This window comes from Rattus norvegicus, chromosome 1 (genome assembly GCF_021556685.1).
Source record: "Rattus norvegicus strain SHRSP/BbbUtx chromosome 1, alternate assembly SHRSP_T2T, whole genome shotgun sequence".
Classification (NCBI taxonomy): Eukaryota; Metazoa; Chordata; class Mammalia; order Rodentia; family Muridae; genus Rattus; species Rattus norvegicus.
The window spans coordinates 20290023-20312098 of NC_141534.1; the positions used below are offsets into that span (position 1 = coordinate 20290023).

Below are 22076 nucleotides of genomic sequence, written 5' to 3' on the forward strand. Positions count from 1 at the left end.
TAACGTGGGCGTGTCAGGAAAGTGGATGTGGTGTTGAAGGTGGGACATGGGCTGCTCTGCTGGGGCATGGTTATTACATACAACTCCTTTTACTTTGGGTTTTCTAAACGATAACTTTATGTATGTTTGATTTTAAGTTGAGAGGGAAATAGAGACAGCCATGGCTTCCCATCTTTGTAGTTTAAAAGTTTATTACCCTTTTCTATATATAGTGTTTCTTTTTAAAACATTCTGGTAAGCTAAAATGTACAAGGTAAGTTCATTAGATATTCTTTAAAATGTGTATGTATATGTAGGTTTGCATATCTTGTTTTAACTTACTTGGAAACAGCTTCTGGGGTAGAGAAGCTTCAAGAGTATTTATAAATTCGTATGTACTTAAGCTGGAGCCAAAGACTCATTCATGTTTGACAGCTGTCCCCACATGCAAAAGAATCCTGTAAGATTACTCAGCCACAGATCCTCTAGTCCCTCGTTAGAGTCGCCTTGACAACCAAACCTTAGTATGTGTGAGACTTATAAACTAATTATTTTGTCCAGAGTGTTGTCATTTGAGTATGATTGACATTTCCTAATGACTAGGCCCAAATCACACATTTGTTTTTATTTTTCTTAGTTTTCTTTTTCAAACAGTCTTACCAGGTAGCCATGATGGCCTGGAACTCAGTATGTAGAGAATGCTGGTGTCAGAGCCACCGAGATCCTCCTGCCTCTAGTTCTTGAGTAGGACTAAATGAAAGCACCCCATGACTGTCTCCAAGTTGAACACCATCCCCCTTGCCCCTCCGAACCCCGTCTCCCGCCCTAAGACTGCTACAGTGTTGTAAACTTCTCAAGGGCACAGCTCAAGGACATATTTGTCAGTCCTTTTTTCTAGAGATATTTGAGATTCTGTAATTACCTCGTATCTCATCTGTCTTTCAGTTATACCATCTGCTAATATTTCTATTTGGAACTAATTACTATTCTAAGTTGAAGAATGTTAATGGGTAATGGTAATTTGTCTATTCTATCTACTTTTGTATATTTAATTGATATTCTTCTGCAAAGATTAGCCTTTTCACTCCCCAGTTATCCATCCAGTTAATTTATTTATATCTTTGTAGAACTGTAAATTACTAACATTATTATTATTATTATTATTATTATTATTTTATTTTATGTATGTGAACACACTGTAGCTGTCTTCAGACACACCAGAAGAGGGCATCAGATCCCATTACAGATGGCCATGAGCCACCCTGTGGTTGCTGGGAATTGAACTTAGGATCTCTTGAAAAGCAGCCAGTGTTCTCAACTGCTGAGCCATCTCTCCAGCCCCTGCTAACTTTATCTCAAGAGTTTATTATTGACTTTTATGCAGGTCTTTTAAAGGTGTACCAAGTAACAGCCCCTTTTTGGTGGTGGTTCAACCTACTTTTCACATGTTTGCCTTGGGGTTTGAGAACTACTCAATGGAGCAGCTGCAAGTAACATATACTCACTGATCATCACACAGCCCTACAGCCATTTCACCAAGATTATTTTTTAAGTGGCGAGTGCTATTTACTAATCACAGTCTGGTAGCTATTTGCTTACTCCCAGAAGGGCATCTCACTGGTTGAAGGGGGTGTGCATCTGTAAGCGTAGGCAGAACTTCTTAATCTTTCCTATTTCAGTGCTAGTGTTTGCTAAAATAAAACACCTTCCATTGATACCACTGGCCCGATTCAAATCTCAAACTATTGGCTTCGTTTTAGTTTTCTTCTGTCCATGTCTATACCTGTTCTCAGGTGGGTAGAAGCCTGACCTCCGTTACTGCTAATATATCCACAGATTTCCCCTTCGTGCGGCAAGTAGGCCCCCATCATGGCTGCCTGAAGGATTTGGGACACTAGCGAGAACAGAGGCAGCAGGGTGGAGGCACAAGAAGTTGTTTTTACACATTCTTTAAATAATGTTCTGTGGCCTAACAAAAGAAAGGAATATCTGAATTATTTCATTAATAATCCTTGTAAATCCTTTTATTTCACTGTCTTGATATACTTTATAATCACATCTAAACAGCGATGGAGTCAGAATAAGTGATCAGAAAGGAATTAAGTGATCATTCCAAGCAGTAGCTCTGGAGGGTTTTTTTTTTTTTTTTTTTTTTTTTTTTTTTTTTTGGTAGGACTATTTGTTATTTCGTTTTCGTCACACCCTCATAGGATTCATGCTGTTCTTTATTTCTTAGGCTATTCGCATGTGAAACACTTTTCCTGGGATAAATATCTAGAAGAGACCAATTCTTTACCTGCTCCTGCAAGAGCTTTCAAAGTGGTAAGAGAATTTGCTGCATGCCTCTGATTGATTATGATTATTGATTATTATTGATGATGATGTTTGTTCGTGAACGTTTAAGAAACTGGTCAGCTGACTTAGCTATGTGAAGAAATCTAAGAGCCAAGGAAGATACTTTCGAAGTCTTTAGATTTTGAGAATCAAAATTGTTACTGTGATTGATGTCTATGGGTAACTATGGGTAACGTGTGTCAGGGAGGCAGGCATTGGAACAGGGTGCAGGAGAACCTTGGCTGTTTTTTCCTCAGAGGCTTATCTCAGTTTTTGAGATAGGGTGGCTCACTGGCTTGAAACTTGCCGATTAGGTTAGGTTGGCCGGTGTATGCCACAGAGATCTGCTTCCCTCCACACTTCCACCCGGGATTTTGAGGGTGCGCACCATGTTTACTTTTTAAATATGGGTTCTGGAGGGTAAACTTGCAATCTGGGCACTTTAACAGTGGATCTATCGCCCCAGCTCCTCAAATACATTACTTTATACCTTATATTTTCTCATGAATTTAATGGGAAAATAAATACATTAAATAATTTTGCAAGAGTCGGGCATTCAATACACGTTCCTAGTATTTGATAGGTACGTGGGGAGCAGCACAGTTCAAAGTCAGCCCAGGCTATATATGGAGATCCTATTTCAAAAACAAAATAATATATATTTTTTTAAACATGGCTTTGTCTTCTATAGACAGTCTTCTCCTTTAGAGGATGCTTTCGTACAGAAATTGTTATTAATTGATGGTAGACTTAGTAGGAACAGTTCAAAATATGGAGAAAAAGAATCTCGTGGATTTTTAAGGAGAGAAAGTATGAGAGAGTTTCTGTGGTTCCACCTGACAGATGGTCAGGCTTTAAACAAGGTAAGGCTGACAGGGTGTGGTCTTTGCTGCCTTGTTCTACTATGCAGGCCTTTAACCAGATGCATGGCTGGCCCACAGCCTGTGTGTCTGCTGTTACTTGAGAGGGAGAACTGGGATTTTTCCAGCTTGCTGGCAAGCATCATGTTGCGTTCTTTACGTTATTTTATCTAATATACCAGCTCCATGCGGAAAATCCACCTTCTTCAGTCTGTAGCTTTCTCAGAAACTTAACCTCTGAGTGTTAAGCTCTCTTTCCCAGAAGAGCCGTTCCACCTTGTTCAGAAGGATTGCGACTTCTTTACATTATCTTTCCCCCTCCCCGGTTACCACTTCTAGATGTTTCGTTTCAGCCACTTTGTTTTTCTGTCTTTTTTAAAAACAAGTTCCATGACTATTGACTTTTACCATGGCACCTTGACCAGTAAGGAAAACGTCTGGTCTTCCTTTTGGTTGATCGCAGGGCTGCAGTGTGTCTGCCCCTCCCCTCTCTCTGCTCTAGGATGTCCTCCTGCAGGTGTTGAGCTGTGGGCTTTGACTGGAAAGTGTCACTCAGTGCTAATCAGAGAATGGATGGGTAACCTAAACAATTCAGCTGTGACTGCTGTTTGTCAACCTGCCCCTCCTCACCGTAACATGTTTCTTGTGTGGCAGAAACCTCCACATGGATTCCAGAAAAAAATGAAGCTTGAGGCTGTGGACAAAAGAAACCCACTGTTCATCAGAGTAGCAACGGTAGCAGACACGGATGATCACCGGATAAAAGTAAGCCTCGTCTGCCCTGGTTTGCTTGTCTTTGTTAATCCACATCTTAAATGGAAACTTTAGTAGACAGTGAGCTTAACTACTATAATTAAATTACTAAAACCAAGCAGATACGAAAAGTGGCTTTGCCTATTGCCCTAAGATATTTTTCATTTTTAACTATGAAAGGTAGTTTGATATTTTAAATGTGTACTGGAGAAAGGAGATACGTCGTCTTAGGGTAACATTCTCTTCAGAAGAAAAGGAAGCCAGGCGTTGGATGTGGGCACACACCTTTAATCCCGATACTCAGGAGGCAGAGGCAGGTGGATCTCTGTGAGTTCCAGGACAGCCAGGACTACACAGAGAAAACCTGCCCTGAAAAACAAAAAACAAAACCAAGAGAAAAGAGATGCATCATGTTCTAATAGAACACTTTTTAAGAGCTCAAGAATTTTTGTCGGCTCAGCCAAAGACTATAAAGTATAAGTAAAGATAGTTTCATAAATAAAATCGGGTTTTTACTAGAACTGGATTAATAAAGCATCAGTTGCTTCTCCTAAGTTGAGTCATTATCTAAATGATTTGGCTGGTTCTACCCACATGTAGTATTTTGGTGTGTTGTTCTGACACAACGCTCGAAGGCCTCATCGGTTTCTCTCTCTAGCCGGGACGGAACCCATCCTTCTTTCTTGCTAGGACCAGTTGACTTTTCTGCTAGGAACAGCAATATCTATACAAATGGCAGGTCATTATCGGCAGGCGCTATTCTATGAGGCTCTCATTCACGCTGCTCTGGGGTGGGCCATGTGTGTCATCGGCTGATGCCGTGCAGAGGAGGCTGAGACTCAGGCAGATTCGATAAAGCACTTTAGTCATCGCTGGCAAGGAAAGGACTCAGTTCCACACTGCAGGAACTGAACTGGGAGCTCGTTTTCCAAAGCGGCAGTAAATCAAATCATTCGCTGTGTCTTATCAAACACATAGTTTATTTTATGTTCATAATTTATTTTATTTTATTTTGTTGGTGTTTTGCCCTCAAATATGTCTGTGCGAGGGTCTCAGAATCTCTGGACAGTTATAGACTGGACTGCCACGTGGGTGCTGGGAATTGAACCCCAGGTCCCCTGGAAGAGCAGCCTTCTCTCCAACCCTCACTAGTAATTTCTAATGATAATTTATAAGATAATAAAACAAAATAACATGAAAATATGTAAATTGTATAATATGCAGTTTTATAAACTTATTGCTCTAAAATAAACTTTTTTTTTTGGGGGGGGGTTCTTTTTTTTTGGAGCTGGGGACCGAACCCAGGGCCTTGCGCTTCCTAGGCAAGCGCTCTACCACTGAGCTAAATCGCCAACCCCTAAAATAAACTTTTATGATTAACTCAATATGCTTATAATCCAATCAGTCCAGCCAGTCGTAAGTTTTTGCAAACTCATATAAAAACTGTAAAGTCTGTGTTAACCATTTTCTAGTACACTTTTTTATTTTGGATTTTTTTTTTGAGATGAGGTTTCTCTGCGTAGCTCTGGCTGTCGTGGACCGGGCTGTCCTTAAACTGTGATTCACCTGAGTCTCTCTCCCAAGCGCTGGGACTAAAGGTGATGGGCCACCACTGCCAGGCATGCCGGCACACTCTGCTATTCATTATAGTCGGTCGTGATGTGAGGATCATAAAGAAGCCAGAGCTTTAGCGCTAACAGTTTGAATAGACATCTAATAATAAACCAGTTTTAATAAATCAGCAGAAGACTCCGTCAAGTATAATGTGATTTTCACACCAGCTTCTTCCGTGTGTATGACGACAGCTCTTCAGTTGGAGAAATGAACTTAGCATCCTAAAATGGTGGGGAGGAATATGAAGTACCCAAGTTCTTCCAAAGGCCGCTTTGGCCTCAAAATGTTAGAATGTGAATATCCTTCTGAGTTTCAGTCCTGGTAGCTTTGGGAAATAACCAGAAGGAATGTGCAAAAATAAAAACCCAAGCAAAGAAAGTTCAGCTGCGCTGTCTGTGGCAATAAACACTGAGAGCAACCTCAGTAGTCCATGGGAAAATAAATTACTATGCGTCTACATTGTATTAACGGAGAATATTTCAATAGGGTACGTAGGCTTGGGAAGTAAAATATTCAGGTTGAAATTAGCAAGTAAATTATTTCTTTTTTTTCTAAAAGTATAAATCCATAATGGATTCTGTAAAGAGATATACTAAAAATAATGGCAGTCCTGAGACTGACTGTAAAGTGTTAGGTCTTGTATTAATTTGAAATAATATTTTCTATTGGTCTGTGTCTGAGAACTTTGATCCAGAGGAATACAATACTGTAAGATATGAATTCACTGACGGGGAAGCCTCTCGCCGGCCCTCATCCCTCATCTAGTTGCTGAACCCCCCGTCTTAGGAAACATCTTGCTCACTCCACCGTATCCAATGAGGAGCTGGCTGTGGCTGTGTGGAAGATGATAATCTTTGCCGAGTTTTTAGAATGAAAGTCAAACACTGGACTTGAATCACGGTGCAGACGGCCTGTTTCTAAGCACCTTCAATGGCGAGCTGATGGACAGGGACTCAGTTTCAGATTCAGCAGAGGCATTGGGGGAAAAAAGGATCCAGCACCAGGAGTTTTTCTTCCACCTCATGAGATAATACAGCAAGTGGGATTGTTTCTCTTTTGCAGAAAAGGAAGAGTCGCACACATTTACTTGTGTGGTTTCATATTTTAAGTGTCTCAGCTCTGTTAAATGAGATCAGCTCTTAAAGTGTTACAGTTTATATCTCTTTAACACCTCGAGGCTCCCTGGTGGTGAGATAGTCATTTTTGTTGGGTGCTGTTGAAGGCAGGGAGGGAGCAGAATGAGGGTCTGCTCTAACCGGCTTTGGGGACAGGACATGAAGTAGTGCCACATCCCTCTTCACTCACACGTGTTGTGCATGATAGTTTGTCCCCAGTTTTTTAAATGATTTCTATGCACCTGTATTTCTCAGTTCAATTCTCATTATTTTTGAGGCTCACTGTGTAGCAGACCCTGGCTATCCTGGAACTCACTATATAGAGCAGGCTGGCCTCCTGAATGCTGGGATTAAAGACATGTGCCATCACCACCGTGTGACCTGTTGACCCGTCAGTTCAATTTTAAGTATGCTTTAATTTCTCTCTGCTCTGGAACCCAGGATCTAGATCTGGCCATGTTTTGCTTTGGTTTTGATTTTTCACCCGTCCCTGTTGTTAGTATGAATACACTACTCTTGTTCATTTCTAAGTCAGGTCTTTTAAAACTATTTTTTGGTTTTCTTGTTGTAAATGATCTCTTTGAAATTTCTTTTTTTTTAAAATAAAAAAACAATTTCTATCTTCTTATTAGATTTTTGCAAATGCTACAGTCGTTTTGATGTGTTCTGAGTGAAAAGTGGTAGTATGTTTTTCAGCAGTGGGTATCTGTCTCTTTCTCTTGAGCTGTTTTCCCCACAACTCTGCAGTCTCCTGCTGCAGCTGAGTGAGTCCGTACTCTCAGCCTGGCTGGTTCCCAGGCTGCATCCTGAGGTCCTTTTGCTGAAACACTAGATTGCATTTCATTTTCCTGAAGACCGCAAAGTATGATGACAGGCCTTGTTTTGCTTGGTATACTTTTGTCCCACTGAAACGGTGTCTTCCTAAGAAGACATGTGTCTTCCTGAAAAGGGCATTTTAGGATCGCAAGGGAAAATGTCCATCTACTGGCTTTGCGTTGGACAGTGTGACTAGGTTAGTATTTTAAGGAGGGAGCATTTACCCATAGTACTGCATCACTCTGTGGCATCTCCTGCAGCTTTTGGACACCAAAGGACTCTGATTGTTTCTCTTTGGCCCATGGGCTTGTTTCTGGAGCAGTTGTCTCTGGTGGTCTCATGCTTTGTGGTGTTGTCTTTCTGTTTGTCACACTGGGTCCCCATGCCTTTCCATGGCGGTGCTTTGTGCCCTGCTGTCTCTGACATAACATACTTCTTCTGCTTTGATAGCTTTCTTATCTCTTCTCTTTTTGGAAGTCACTGCTCTGCTATTGACTGTCAGGTTGACACTCTTGTTTTGAAATTCTCTTTGCTTAGAAATAACTTCATCTATTTTTCAAACTTTCTGTTGCATTTTTAATTGCATCTGTGATTTTTTTTTCAAGAAATTAAAAAAAACCCAACAATATTATTTAGTCCCCGCTTCTTTTAAAAAGCATCTACAAGCTGAGTGGAGGTGGTACACACCTTTAATCCCAGCACCTGCTCTGCACGGTGAGAGCCAGGGCCACAGAGGAAACCCTGTCTAGGATAAAAAGAAGAAAGAAAATAAAAACAACGAAACTGGATAGATAGATAGATAGATAGATAGATAGATAGATAGATAGATAGATAGATACATACATACATACATACATACATACATACATACATATATACATAGAGAGATACATACATAGAGAGATACATACATACATAGATAGATACATGCATGCATATATACATACACAGATAGATACATACATGCATATATACATACACAGATAGATACATACATAGATACATACATACATGCATATATACATACACAGATAGATACATAAATACATAGATACATACATACATAGATACAAATAGATACATACATAGATACATATAGATACATATATAGATACATGCATACATAACACATACATACATACATAGGTACATAGACTAAAATAAAGCATCTTTTTTTTGTTTCCTATAGCAATGTTTCATTTTCTTTGACTTTTTGTTTCCTATAGCAATGTTTCTTCATTTTCTTTGACTGTTTTCTCAAATTCTCTCTATACCATTACTTGTTTTTTAATTTGCTTATGTACTTACTTATTGTCTATGTCTGAGTATATATGTGTGCCTGTGCCTTTGGAGGCCAGAGGGGACACTGGGCCCATGGAGTTGGAGCTGACAGGTAATTGTGAGCTGCCTGATGTGGAAACTAGGAAGGACCCAGGTCCTCTGCAAGAGCAGCAGATGCTCTTAGCTTTTGAGCCATTGCTCCAGCCTCTAAATGTCTCTCCATTAGCACTGCCTGTTTTTATACTGGTTCTTGCCTGTCAGGTGATCCTCAGTGCCTATTCACATTAAAAAGAGTGTACCATGCTTGATGTTATATATATATATATATATATATATATATATATATATATAGAGAGAGAGAGAGAGAGAGAGAGAGAGAGAGAGAGAGAATCATATTCTCTTGTCTATTGGAGATATTTTCCAGGATCCTTAGTGGATGCCTGCAACCACACATAAAGTCCCATATACTCTGTTTTTTTACATATATATATATATATATATATATATGCTGCAATACAGTATAATTTATTCACTAGATATAGAGAATAACGCCAATAATTGCACAACTATAGCAATATACTAAAGAATGTTGTATGAAACTGCTCTCTCTTTTTACCACAATATGGAATTTTCTATTGACATTTCTATACCGCAGTTGACCTCAAGGAACTAACACTACAGAACAGTGTTTACCAACCTGTGGGTGTGACCCCTTTAGGGGTTGCATATCAGATATCCCGCAGATTAGATATTTACGTTACCATTCATAACAGTACTTCATTACAGTTATGAAGCAGTGATGAAATAATTTAATTTGTAAGTTTCCTATTGCACATAAATTGTCTCTATTGCACATAAATCATCTCTTTACAGATTTACCAACCATCTGTATTTCTATTCTCGATGATTAGCCATCGCATCTCTTAGCTGGCTTTCTGATACGGTTCTCAGCCTCTTTTATTGATAGATTGGGCTTAGTAAGGAAGAAAGGGCCTTGTCATTTGTATAGTGAGTTATTTTGGGCATCTTTCATCTTGCTTCTAAACAGACTTACGATCTGAAGCTTTACATTTTTATGTAATTAAATTGATCAGTGTTGCCTTTTATAGGCTTAGTTTGGTCTCTTGCCATGATTGTACTATGTTTATTCGGGCGTTCTTCTAGAATATTTATTGTCTTGTTAGGATTGAAAGATTCACACACTTTGAGGGGTCAAGTAGACAAACAACCTAAAAGGTAAAAATCTATAAAGTACTTCAGTATAACCTTTGATTGTAAAAAGTAATATATTACATATACTATAATATGTATATAGTGATATGTATAACCATTTAAAGTAGACTTGTGCACCTGTATATGTACTATATACATATTATATAACCTAAAGATAGATGGCTGATAACTGGTAAAATTCACTAAAAGACCACTTCCCCTTACCTTAGTGACCAGTAACAGTATCAACTGTGACCACTTTATAATGTATTTTAAGAGATACTATGGTTGTTTATGAGAAAGAATGTTTTGGGGATCAGTGGCTAAGAGCACTAGATCTTTTTCAGAGAAGACATGTGTTTACCAATCCTCACGCAGAGGCTTAACAACCACAGTCCTGGGAGATTGAATGCCCTCTTCTGGATTCTGCAGACATTAGACATGTATGTGCTTGCATAGACATGTATGCAGGCAAAACACCAACACGCATAAAAAAAGAGCAAGTAAATTTTTAAAAATGCAAGACTGTTTTTAATGGTATGGTTCAAAGATGTGTTTCTAGCAAGGCAGTGTACTTAAAAAAAAGTCTTACTTTATATGTACCTCAAAGGTCTTCCCTTCTGCTCTTCCCGTCTCTCCTTACCCTGCTCCTTGGTTTTTAAATCACCTCAGCGGTGTCTGTGAGTGTCTCATTTGCTGTTTGAAGATGTTGTGTATGGCTCTTCTTCTGCTTTTACTGACAGCATTTAAGGATTTGTATAATAAACCTGTAGAACTGTTGACACGTCTCTGGGAAGGCAGTTACTTGTGTTTAGATAATTCGATAATAATTTCAAAAGCATCTATTATTTCAGGTTGTGAGTGAAGTCTTTTAAATAATTAAAGTGATTTATTAGATATTCAATACACTGTGTAAAGGAGAAGACAGTATGAAAGGTTTGTGCTGTGTGTTGAAGGTTTACAGGAGAAATATTCTTAGGACTCCATATTCTTCTGCCGCCCAGGTTCACTTTGATGGCTGGAGCAGTTGCTATGACTACTGGATTGACGCAGACTCTCCGGATATTCACCCTGTAGGCTGGTGTTCCAAGACCGGACACCCTCTTCAGGCTCCGCTAAGTAAGATGCACTTAAATAACATAATCCATGTTTTCATTTCTTAAATAATGTGCTTAATTTTTGTCTCCTCTACTTCTTTCTATTTTTCTGATTTCTCCCCTTTTAATCGCCACGAGCAACACACACACACACACACACACACACACACACACACACACTCATTGCTTAAAGAAGGATGGTGTGAGCTTTATTTGCAAGTAAATATGACCTTTTGAAATTAGTACTAATTTCTAGAGGATACTTTGTGAGACAATTGAAATTTCAGTATGAAATTTAATAGTAACCTGGTACTGTTTTGAAAATGTTATCACCTACAGAAATTGAAAAAAAAAATGTCTAAAGGCAGCCACCCTCTGCCTTATGATTTATTTTGCGTGTGAATCTCTAATGTCTTCAATAAAGATTTCAGTTCAGTAAAAAAAAAGCATATGGGGTCGGGTGCATGGAGAATATACCATGATCTCAATTTTAAAGAATATGTATAATGCGAAAAATATGGGAAATACAGTATACTGTAGTCAGCTGTCCTTTTTTAAAAAATAGTGTTTTTTCATTATGCAGTGAGTAACTTCATGTGAGTTATATGCAGACTGAGGGCACATTGAACACAAGTGTATATTTCTAATTGCAGAATGTCTAAAATAAAACTGCTGGGAGAAGGTATTAGTTAAATAAACTATGACGCATAGTTTTATAGATAACATAGTCATAAAGAATATCAATATTGTGAAACACGAAAGAGAAGTGCAAAAGAAATGTATTTGTGCTGCACCTTTTATGATGCCAAATGCAAATCCTAGATTTCATATAGTCATGCATGGAAATGTGGGAGCCATATGTGGGAGGGCATTCACCTGAGCACGTGAGTGAGGAGGAGGCGGATGGTCAGAAACAAGGAAGAGCTGCTGAGATTTGTAATGGTTTTGTCCCTTCCAGCCAGACCACGTAGCTGTCTCAGACAGTTCCAGCAAGATGCTTGCACTCTGTATTTGACAGTCTAGTGTTTGTGTTTGAGTATCCTTGTACAATTTGTTATTTGGTAACAGTTCTTTAAAATTTTCCTATTAAGTCAGATTTAAATACCTCTGTTGTCTGACATCTTAAAAGAAGGTTATTTCAAAGTTTACAATTTCAGTCTTATAGAAAACTAACCTTTGTGACAAGGTGAACCATGGGGAAATCTTAGAAAAACAGAGATGCCTAAAACACTTTAATTGTTTTAGAAGAACTACTTGTTTTTCTATAGGTGTACGTTGTTTCAAATATGGAATTTTTTTTGGTTGTTTTTTTTTCTACCATGTTCTCATTCAACACATTTAAATCTTTAGCTTTCTGCTCCTTTGTCATACTTTCTTTTTTAACGTTTCTTCTTATTACGTTTGTTGCAGGCCCTGCAGAATTAATGGAACCGTCAGAAACTGGGGGCTGTCCAACCCTAGGCTGTAGGGGAGTTGGTCATTTTAAAAAATCGAGGTACCTGGGCACTCAGAGGTATGTACTTACCATGGAGAATTTTAGACATGGTCATGTGGAGGGGGCCTGTCGCTGAATGTAGAAAATGCTTTCCTTGTATAAGAAACAGATGTGAACTGATTTTATACCCAGAGCCATAAGAAATATGGTTACCATGGAGACTGTGCAAAAATGAAGGATATATCTAAAGTTAAGTCTTCCTGAAAGAACAGGCATTCACTGTTTAACATAGATTTACTTTAGTTATTTGGGGGGGGGGTTCTTTCTGTTTTTGTTATTTGTGTTTTGCAACTTGGTTAGTTATTTGGGGTTTGTCGTTAATAAAATGAGGGCAGACCCTTTTGAAATTACTTAGCCGATTATGATATGATCGATGACTTTACAGTTTGAACAATGAACCTCAGAAAATCATACCATCAAAGGTTAGATTTTAATGGTCAGAAAAATGATTCCCTCCCACCCCAATATTTTTTCTTACTTGTAAATAACTTAAAAAAAAAAAAACAACAAACTATAATTAAAAATTGATGTTCAGGTGATTTGGGGATCTTCATAGATATTTTAAAAAATATTACTGAAATACTGACAAATTCTCATGATCTAGGGGGATTTTTCAGGGACAAAAGCATTTGCCCATCTGAGTGAGTATTAAAATGGTAGTGTTATCGGTGTGAGTGATGAAACATGCTAATTAGATGACTCATTGAGAAAACTTCCTTATTTCTCTGGTTCATATGGGGTTATGAATGTGGTTCTTAAAGTTTTGAAACGGCAGCTCAGTGAGGTGGTTCAGCAGGCAAATGCTATCCTCAATTTCACCCAGGTTCCACGTGGCAGGAGAGAAGCCGCTCCTGTAATTGGCCCCCTGACCTCCGCACGCATGCAGTGGCACTTGTGTGCCCTCTCTATAACATGGGAAGCATTCAGAAACGTCACCACTTACTTTGACGAGTTAGTGAGAATTGTGAAGCTTAGTGTATTTTTTCACTGGGTGCAGTGAACTTTCCTTGTATCTCTGCACCCACCAGTGTTACTAAGCTAGTTTTTGTTTTTGTTTTTGTTTTAGTATATGTGCTGCCGAAGCGAGCACTTTGTTTTTGTTTTAAAAGAGGTTCATTATGTTCCAGAATAAAAACTACACAGAGACGGGATGGTGATTACATTTGCAGACACCATTTTTAAATCCTTTGCGCCGCGTGCGTGGCTGCAAACCAAAGAGAGAGCATTAATTTAAGCTCTACTGGAGACATCTTAGGAGCCATTAGCTGTGTCTCATGAAGGCAGCTGGATCGCTTTTCAGTAATGACATCAGGCTGAGTACAGGGTGCGTGCGGCCCCCAAGTGTGTAAATTCCCGTCCTGATTTCAGAAATCTTTTTGTTCAGTAGCTTCTTTTGAAGAACAGTTTTTCCAGATAGAACATGTAGTATTTTCATGTTAGAGATAGTCCTGCTGCTCAATGGATCAGCCCGTTTTCAGAACACCACTCTGGTACAGGAACCGTTCTTTCCCTCAAACCGTATGAGAAGCGGGAAGCTTGTCGTGTCCACAAAGACAGTGTAGTGTTCTATGTGCGTAATAACTTTTCTCTGGCCACTGGGAGGGGGTCCTTTGCGTCTCATCTTTATCTCTTTTGTCTCACTGCCCCTCCCAGCCCTGCTCCATGAATGTCCCACACATAGGCTCTCAACTACACAGCATCATTTTTAGTATAAGAAGCTACGTCATAATTGAAACGACAATCCTTGGTTCATCTACCATATAGTCCCACAGTGTTCATTAGACTGGAGGCAATGTCCTCAAAGTGTGAAAAAAAAAATTTAACTACGTGAATACTGAAAGGTTGTTGGGGTACAGTTGGGGTGTGTTAAAGTGTGTTTCGGAAATGTGTCATACAACACTCTGCATAGACTCATTGGTGTGTCCTTAGGTCCAAGTAGCTAAGTGTGGCAGTAAAGCCTAGAGAGACAGCCATGTCCCATCACCTGTCACTCATCATGATGGCTTCCTCCACCCCAGCTGCTCCCACAATTTAGTGGTTGTCTTTGGGGATTCTTGATGGACTGAGTATGACAGGGTCGTGTTGTGTTTGTCATTAGAAGGGATGAATTATGGAAAGACTCGCAGAATAACCTATGCGGAAATGTGCTAAGGAAACATTTAGGATAATTGGGACCGTGCTAGAGAACTGTTCACTCTCTTGAAGGTGTGGGAGAGGTTAGTTTATAACTGAAAAGACAAGGCTTGACCACAAAGCTGTATTGACATTCTTGTGCATGTAGGACATAGCTACTTTGCCTTGTGCAGAGTTGGTGGTCTGGGTCTCTGGACAGACAAAAAGAAAAAAAACTAGGAGAACCAATGGCACCTCCAGAATGTGTGATTTACCCTTCCCAGCCTCAGTACAGGTTTTCTGCACTCCTCCAATGGTCTGTACAGTTTACAGTGCACAGCGCTGCCTCCTTGGCAGGAATGAATCCTTAGCAAGCCCCGCCTGTTTCCATCTCATTCACTCACTTGTAGTCTACCTTACCACACATTCTCTGGAAGGTTCATTTCACTGGCAATTATTTCTGTCCTTGCTGAGAACGCTGTGCTTAGGAAAACATAATGAGAAAATTCTCTTTGGATTAATTTACTGAGAAACGGAATAAATCAAAGCATGCGTTCTTTACATAGATAAGAAAGTTGCTCTTTGGCAAGAATAATTTTATGAGCACATTAGTAAACATCTAGTTTGGCTAGGATTGCTTGTTAGTCTCTCTCAAGATTACAGATTATGGTTGATCTAAGAAACGTAAGCAGCGTATGCACTTAGTAATGTAGTTTGAGGAGGCAACCTTTCATATTAAAATATGATCAGTAAGAGTTGGATGCGTGGTGTGGAATTCTTGTCTCTAGAGATATTCAGTAACCAGAATGCTTAATTCCATCTCTCCGGAAGAAAGCATAAGTGGGAGCAGAACATTAGCATTCTTTTGTTGTCTGGAAAGACCCATGAGGGGTTAAGAGAGCTGAAGTTACACAGACGTAGAATGCTATACATTTACTGCCTTCAGAGGTACATCTTTGATGTATAAAATTAGCTCTTTCGGAAATTAAACACGAGGGATTAGTCCCGCAGTCTCTAAAGAATATTTTCGGGTTCCGTGGAGTGTTTTACAAATTAGTAACTTCGGATGCTTCCCTTCAGCATCCATCCACCTAGCTGTCACATACCATTGAGTGTTGAGTGTTGTTGCTTGGTGTCAACGGGCTTTGGTGGCTGTACAGAATACGGGCTGCACATCCCCCACATTGGTGGATGTTTGTAGTAGTCAGGGAGGCCAAAGCTACATTCGGAAGGACCTGAGCCCTGCCAAAGATGTTTTATGGAGTTTTTTCATGTCACTTGATTTCTGCTGACCTTTCCTTACACAACGGAGCTTGAATACCTCCTTCGTAAGGTAATAATAATGTGCAGGGTGTTCGACCTTCTCCGTGATAGCCACTGTTCAAAGGACTCATATGTATGACCATAGTTAATCCTTACAGCAAGTTTATGAATTGAACAGCACTTAAAGAAGATGAGGGAAGGTTTGAGTGGTTGAATGGCAGAATTCGGGCCAGCCCAGAAGAGCCTTCATGTCTGCTCATCACTGTCAGGCTCCTGGACAGAGAGCAGTCACTGGCTAGAGCCTCTCTAATATGTTCATCAATATTGGGTATGAGAGTAACTATTAGATGCTTAAACTGGATGTGTTGCCTAATTGTTCAAGGAAAGATATTTATAATTAAAAGGGTTTTAGTACGATGGTGAATAGCAGTGGCACCCCGTTTTGCTTACAATTTCAACAGGAAATGCCATCAGAAAAACAGCCTCCTTAAGGCTCTGGGAGCAGTTATCTGTCAAGTGGCTGCAGTGTAATAATTTGCTAATAAAGAGTCCTACGGGATGTATACTGTCCTTTCCTGACAAGACTTTGGATGAATAACTAGAGAGGAGAAGGAGTTAAGGAAGGAGGAAAAGAGTGAGAGAAGGAGTGAGCAGGAGAGATGAACCTTATGGTGGAATGCTAACACTCCCCAAGGAATCACACCATACCAACATTTAGGTGCTAAAAGCTTAGTGCATGAAAAACAAGAAAATTTTAGTGATAAGGCCAATGGGAATCTGCTCTTTCCGTAGAAGTAATAAACTCTGATGAGGTTTCAAAGTTCATGTACAGTTTTAAAAGTTACAAAATTGGAGCCGCACCCCTCCCCCCACATACACACACTCAACAATACACTGTATCTTTTAAGACCTAGTGGCATAACAGAAGAAAAATTGAACAGAACACTCGGTGATTCTGCTGATCTTGCAAATCTTGCAGCTCCTTTGTTCCTTTCAACAACAGTTATCTCAAGTCCTTGAAAGCATGGCTACTTATGAGTTTCCCTGTGATTCATACCCCAAGGGGTAGATAGTGGGAGACAAGATGGGGAAAAACACATCTGTAGCTTGGCTTGCCTTGAAAGGCGTCAGGTAAAGCCTTGGGATCTTGGAACAGTATTCCACCTCTCCCTGCCAATGTCTGTATTTGTAACATAGGTGGAGACGGGAAACGTAGGAGTGCTGTGGTGAAAGGATCAATTCATGTAAAGGACTTGGAACCCTGCCTAGCAGAGAAAGCTGCAACACATAGGGCTCTGTGCAGGGCAAGAGGCTGGCAGCCTCAGCTCTTTGATGGTGCTTTCAAATCAATTTCATTGTCATGGATTAGAAATGAGTAAATTCTTCCATAATTCAGGCTAATATTTACCAATATTATGTAGCAATTTAAACAGAGCTAGTGTTTATGATCAAACTCCACCAAGGACTAAGTCACATTTGAAGCATCATTTTTCTTTGTATCCATCAAGTGAGCACTGTCTTGGAACTGCTGTCAAGGTCGTGTGGGAATGCTAGGAAAGGCATCTTCATTTTCAAATGAAAACTCAGCCTCTGACACTATGCTTGGTCTTCACAAGCATGGCTGAGACAAGAGCACATTGTCAGGCACTCACAGGGACTTCTGGAAGCATTTCTCATTCTGTTGCTGTTGTGGGACTCTGCTAAGTGTTGTCACATCCCCTTTAGTCATCACCTCCCACCTCAGGAGCCAATTGGCCTTCCTCTCCACACTTCAGGTGTGAGGATGAGGCTTGCTCAGGGTTGAAAGACAGGGTTGGTGTCCATCTGTGGCTGACCGCCACCCCATGGCTGTCTGCCTTGGTAGACCAGATTTTCATTAGGGAATTTCTTCAGAAGGCTGGGTTGTTTCTCTTCCAACTGATTGAAGGAGCAAGGGCAATTTATTTTCAAATGAAAAAAAAAAAAAAAAAAAGAAGCATTTAGACCACAAGGCTCAGGACCAACATCTTACCTTTCTCTGACCTGTCTTCAAGTTTTCGTTTAGTCAAGAGCAGAAGTGAAGGACTGTTTTCAAGGAGCTTGAGCACAGTTGTCTGCTTTGAAACCATGGACCTAGACCATTCCAGAATTCCCTCTTGGGTTTTCATGATGTGAAGCTGGTGCCGCGTCCTTCAACCTGGATGCCTTCCAAAGTAAATATACACAGTGTAGTTCATTGCTTGTTAAGCCAGGAGCTTAGTGGTGAGTGAAATTGAACTACAAGCACATTCCTGTCTGTCAGAAAAAACCAAAGCATTACCTTTGGCTTTTTCTTGTCCTGCCAAGAAGTTGAAGTACATAAATTCAGTGGAAAATATCCACTCGAGGAACAGTGGAAGGCATCAGAGATGACTGTGATCCGAGGCTGGGAGAGCTCAACGCCTTCGTCAGAGCAGAGACCCAAGAGCTTGGGTGGGGCTGGTTATCTGTAGTTTTTGATGGTTTGAGGGAGACTTGCCAACGACAACAAGTCGTGACATTTGAGTAGGACTTCAGTGGGCATTTGGACCTCCCTGAGCTGAAGCACAGTGATGAAGACAGCGTTGTACCTTCAGGTAGTCACACAGTAGTATAGCGCATTTGTTTCCTCGGCAGACACAGGGTGGCCGAAGGACCAAACACCCACACGATGCTGACTTCTGGGCTTTTCTTTCTCAAAGAGTAGAGGACAGGCAGGTCAGGCTTTGTGTTCGTAGTCCCTGAAACTGAGGAATGTAGTGGACAGGCTAAGGTGCATGGTACATGAATGCTGTCCCCACAACCTCATCCTGTTCAGAAAGTTCCGGGGGATATGTCATTCCGGTTCTGCATCCTGCCCACGTCTGTCTGTCTGTCTGTCTGTCTGTCTGTCTGTCTGTCTGTCTGTCTGCCTGCCTTCTAACTAAGCTACCAGTTGCCTCATTCAAAGTCTCTGTTTGTTCCAAATTTACTTACCACTAATCATTCTTATCTCATAAATGTGTGTGCGTGTGCGTGTGTGTGTGTGTGTGTGTGTGTGCACGTGTGTGTACATGGCTTGTGCATGTATGTATGTATATGGCATCTCTTTTGTCTCAAGTTCTTCAAACAGAACAACAAACAAGCCACTCTGGTTCTGCATATCACAGACTGTTCCTTGGCCTGCAGGGCATCATGGGATGGCAGGAGCTGTTGACAGTTTGTTAACCTTCCCTACATTTCCATCACTGCACTCATGTCAATCCCTGTCACTTCTCTAAATTAGCGATTTCCCAAAGGCCTCAAACTGAACTCAAGATAAAGCTTTGAACTACTGCCTCGTGCTTCCACCCCTCCCCGTCTCTCCTCTTCCCAGACTTCTCAACTTCTAGCCATGCCAGGCTCACTCTCCCGTTTGTTGCACTGCTTCCTCCTAAGTGGGGAAGTAGATGTGGACAACTTTGTCTCCTAGGGAAGCCCTTCCTCACTGCCCATAAAGCATCCTCATGCGCTGTCTTATGCCATACTCTTTCTTTATCGAAGCCTTTCCAGTGCAAAGTTACATCCACATATTTGTGTGATTAGGCATTGCCTGTCTTCCCCTTGAATGTCACTCACTGAGTTCCAAGTTTTTACTTCCTTTCGTTGTTTCCAGAGCCTACAAAGGTAGCTAGCACGATAGATACTGAATTGATGGACACTCGCTGATGAGGAGGAAACTGAACACTGAAGTCATTTGGCCATGTTAAGCCCTAGTGTGTTATGTGAAGTGTCTTTTTATAGTTATTGTGAAGATTAAAGCAGTGCTTATAAGTGGAGCACAGTGCTTAATATATTGCACACACTTCATCAAGATTTCTTTTGACCGTGTTCTGAGTTTTTGTTGTGGTTGGATTGACATGACATAAATTCATGTTAGTATGTTATTGTGTGTTATCAGTTTTGCTTAAGGGACAAGTGTGGAGAATCACATACTTACTAAAGTTTACATTTTGCTTACAGCATATCTGTGATGAATTTTGTGTCACTCTTAGAGTTAGCAGGGAGCATTTCAAACTCTTCTTTCCCCCAGGAGAATGTCTCAGCTTCTCTGGCATATGCATCTTCTATAGTTGCTCTGTTCCCCTGGGAATTATTAATAATTTTATTATCATAGGAACTGAGGAAAAGAAAATAGAAGATATCAATATAATGTACCTAATGTCTAAACCATTTCCAGACTTAAGGCCTCTCACAGCAAAGGGACAAGATAGGAAGTCAACAGGGGAGCTTGATATATATTGGAAACCTGGTGCCCAGATGCCTGAAAGACCGAAATGCAAAGGCCCAGGCCAAGCATCTGCTAGCTAATGCCAAGTTAACCCTTAGTGACCTCAGTTTCCTCTGCCTAGGTCACAGGAGAGTTTAACCCTGAGAGTTTAACCTCCAAGTGCAGATAGAAAAGGTTGGCCCATGGCCCCTTTCACATCAGGGTTGGAGTTTGTTCTAAAGCATTTGTGTGTCCTTTAGCACTGCTGTAACTGTAGTTCCAGGGTAGACGTGTTCCACAGGGACATTGAAAGTGGTATAGGGAAATTAAGTGGCTATAAATCTCCCAAGAGTGGATATTTCTTGCGGCTGATTATTCCCAGAGATATGCATAGGCCTTGCCCTTAAAGAGCACAGAAGAATCTTCTCACTGTCCCTCATCTCAAAGCTTGCAGCAGAGTCCTTAAATCAAGTGCAGATATCAGATTGAACTTAAATTATCTGGAAAGATAGATCTTACTGCTGTATCTTTAGCCTTGCATTTGTGCACATACTTGGTTCAACTTGAGACTCTTACATTCACTAGCACACAATTCTAATTGATTAATTATGATCTAATCGAAGTGCACTTTTCTCTCCTTTTAATCTGTTAGTGGTGCCAACTGTCCCTATTCAGAAATCAACTTGAGTAAAGACCGCATCTTCCCCGACCGTCTAAGTGGTGAGATAACCCCATCCAGTTTCTCATTCCCAAGAAGTAAAAGGACAGACACCAATGAAAGTTCATCATCCCCGGAAACCAGGTAATAAAATGATGGTCCTTATGTTGCTCAGAAATACCCTCATTGACGAAGTTGTTGTCTTGTACGCTTTACATTTGGTAGCAATATTTTCCTGTGATAGAAATGCACCTGATTTAGCCAGGGTTGGTGATATGCTCCCAGAATCCTAGCACTTGGGAGATAGAGACAGGAGATCAGGAGGTTACCTACATAGTGTAAGGCCAACCTGATCTACATGAGATCCTGCCTCAACATAGAGACCCATACTTGGACAAGCCCTTTCATCGGTCCTATCATACTCGATCAAAGAATGTCTCTCCCTAAGATACTTGAATGCTTAACTGAAGTTACTTGTGATAGCCTGCACCATGCTACAGGTGAGGGTAAAGCCAGAGAACTGCTTAGTTCTAGATCCAGCCGAGCAGCATTATGAGGTTTCAGGTCACATAAACAAGGAAGCAAGTTCAAATTCACCCCTGAAGTGAGTGTGACCTGGCCCGGAAGCTGTTTCTGGAGGAGACAGAAGACACTCTGCTTTTCCTGATGTGTTTACTTAACCTCTTTAAGATCATGACAAGCTGTTGTAAAACTCAAGTTAGGTTTTGAATCGGGTATGTGTACTATAATAGTTTCTGTATGTCTTGTTGGACTGTGAAAGAAATGGCCAGAGGTACGTACATCCAGCTCCTGCAGCCACGGTGAGCTACTTCAGGCTGGGGCTATTCAGAAGCTAATGGTGACCAAGTATGCTCCTGTGGTGGAGACCAGACACAAGCCTTCTCAGCCCTGAAGCCTTGTTCTTCAGACTTGGCCTTAATTGGCATTTCTATTGCTGGGATACAAGATTATAGACCAAAATCAACTTGGGGGCAAACAGGTTTATTTCAGCGTTCAGTTCTATACCACAGTATATCCCTGAGAGAAGTCAGGGCAGGAACTGAAACAGGGCTGGAACCTATAGTCTAGAACTGAGCCGGAGGCCATAGCGGAATGATACTGGTTTGCTCTTGTAGCTTGCTCAGTTGGCTTTCTTACACCTTTCAGGACACCAGCCCAGAGGTGGCACCAGTCACAGTGATCTGAGTTGTCAATCCAAAAAATGTGCTCTAGGCTTGCCCTCAGGCCAATATGATGTGGGG

The 22076-nt window shown here is 40.6% G+C and overlaps 1 protein-coding gene across 32 annotated transcripts in view; it reads left to right on the plus strand.

The window, feature by feature from the left end:
* L3mbtl3 (L3MBTL histone methyl-lysine binding protein 3) overlaps window positions 1–22076 on the plus strand; it is a 100605-nt gene that overhangs the window by 62993 nt on the left and 15536 nt on the right. For all 32 annotated transcript variants that reach the window (XM_087565617.1, XM_087565654.1, XM_087565769.1 and 29 more), the window contains 5 exon segments: window positions 2216–2301; window positions 3828–3938; window positions 10969–11083; window positions 12472–12574; window positions 20809–20958. In XM_087565617.1, coding sequence (XP_087421743.1) covers window positions 2216–2301; window positions 3828–3938; window positions 10969–11083; window positions 12472–12574; window positions 20809–20958 — 565 coding nt within the window.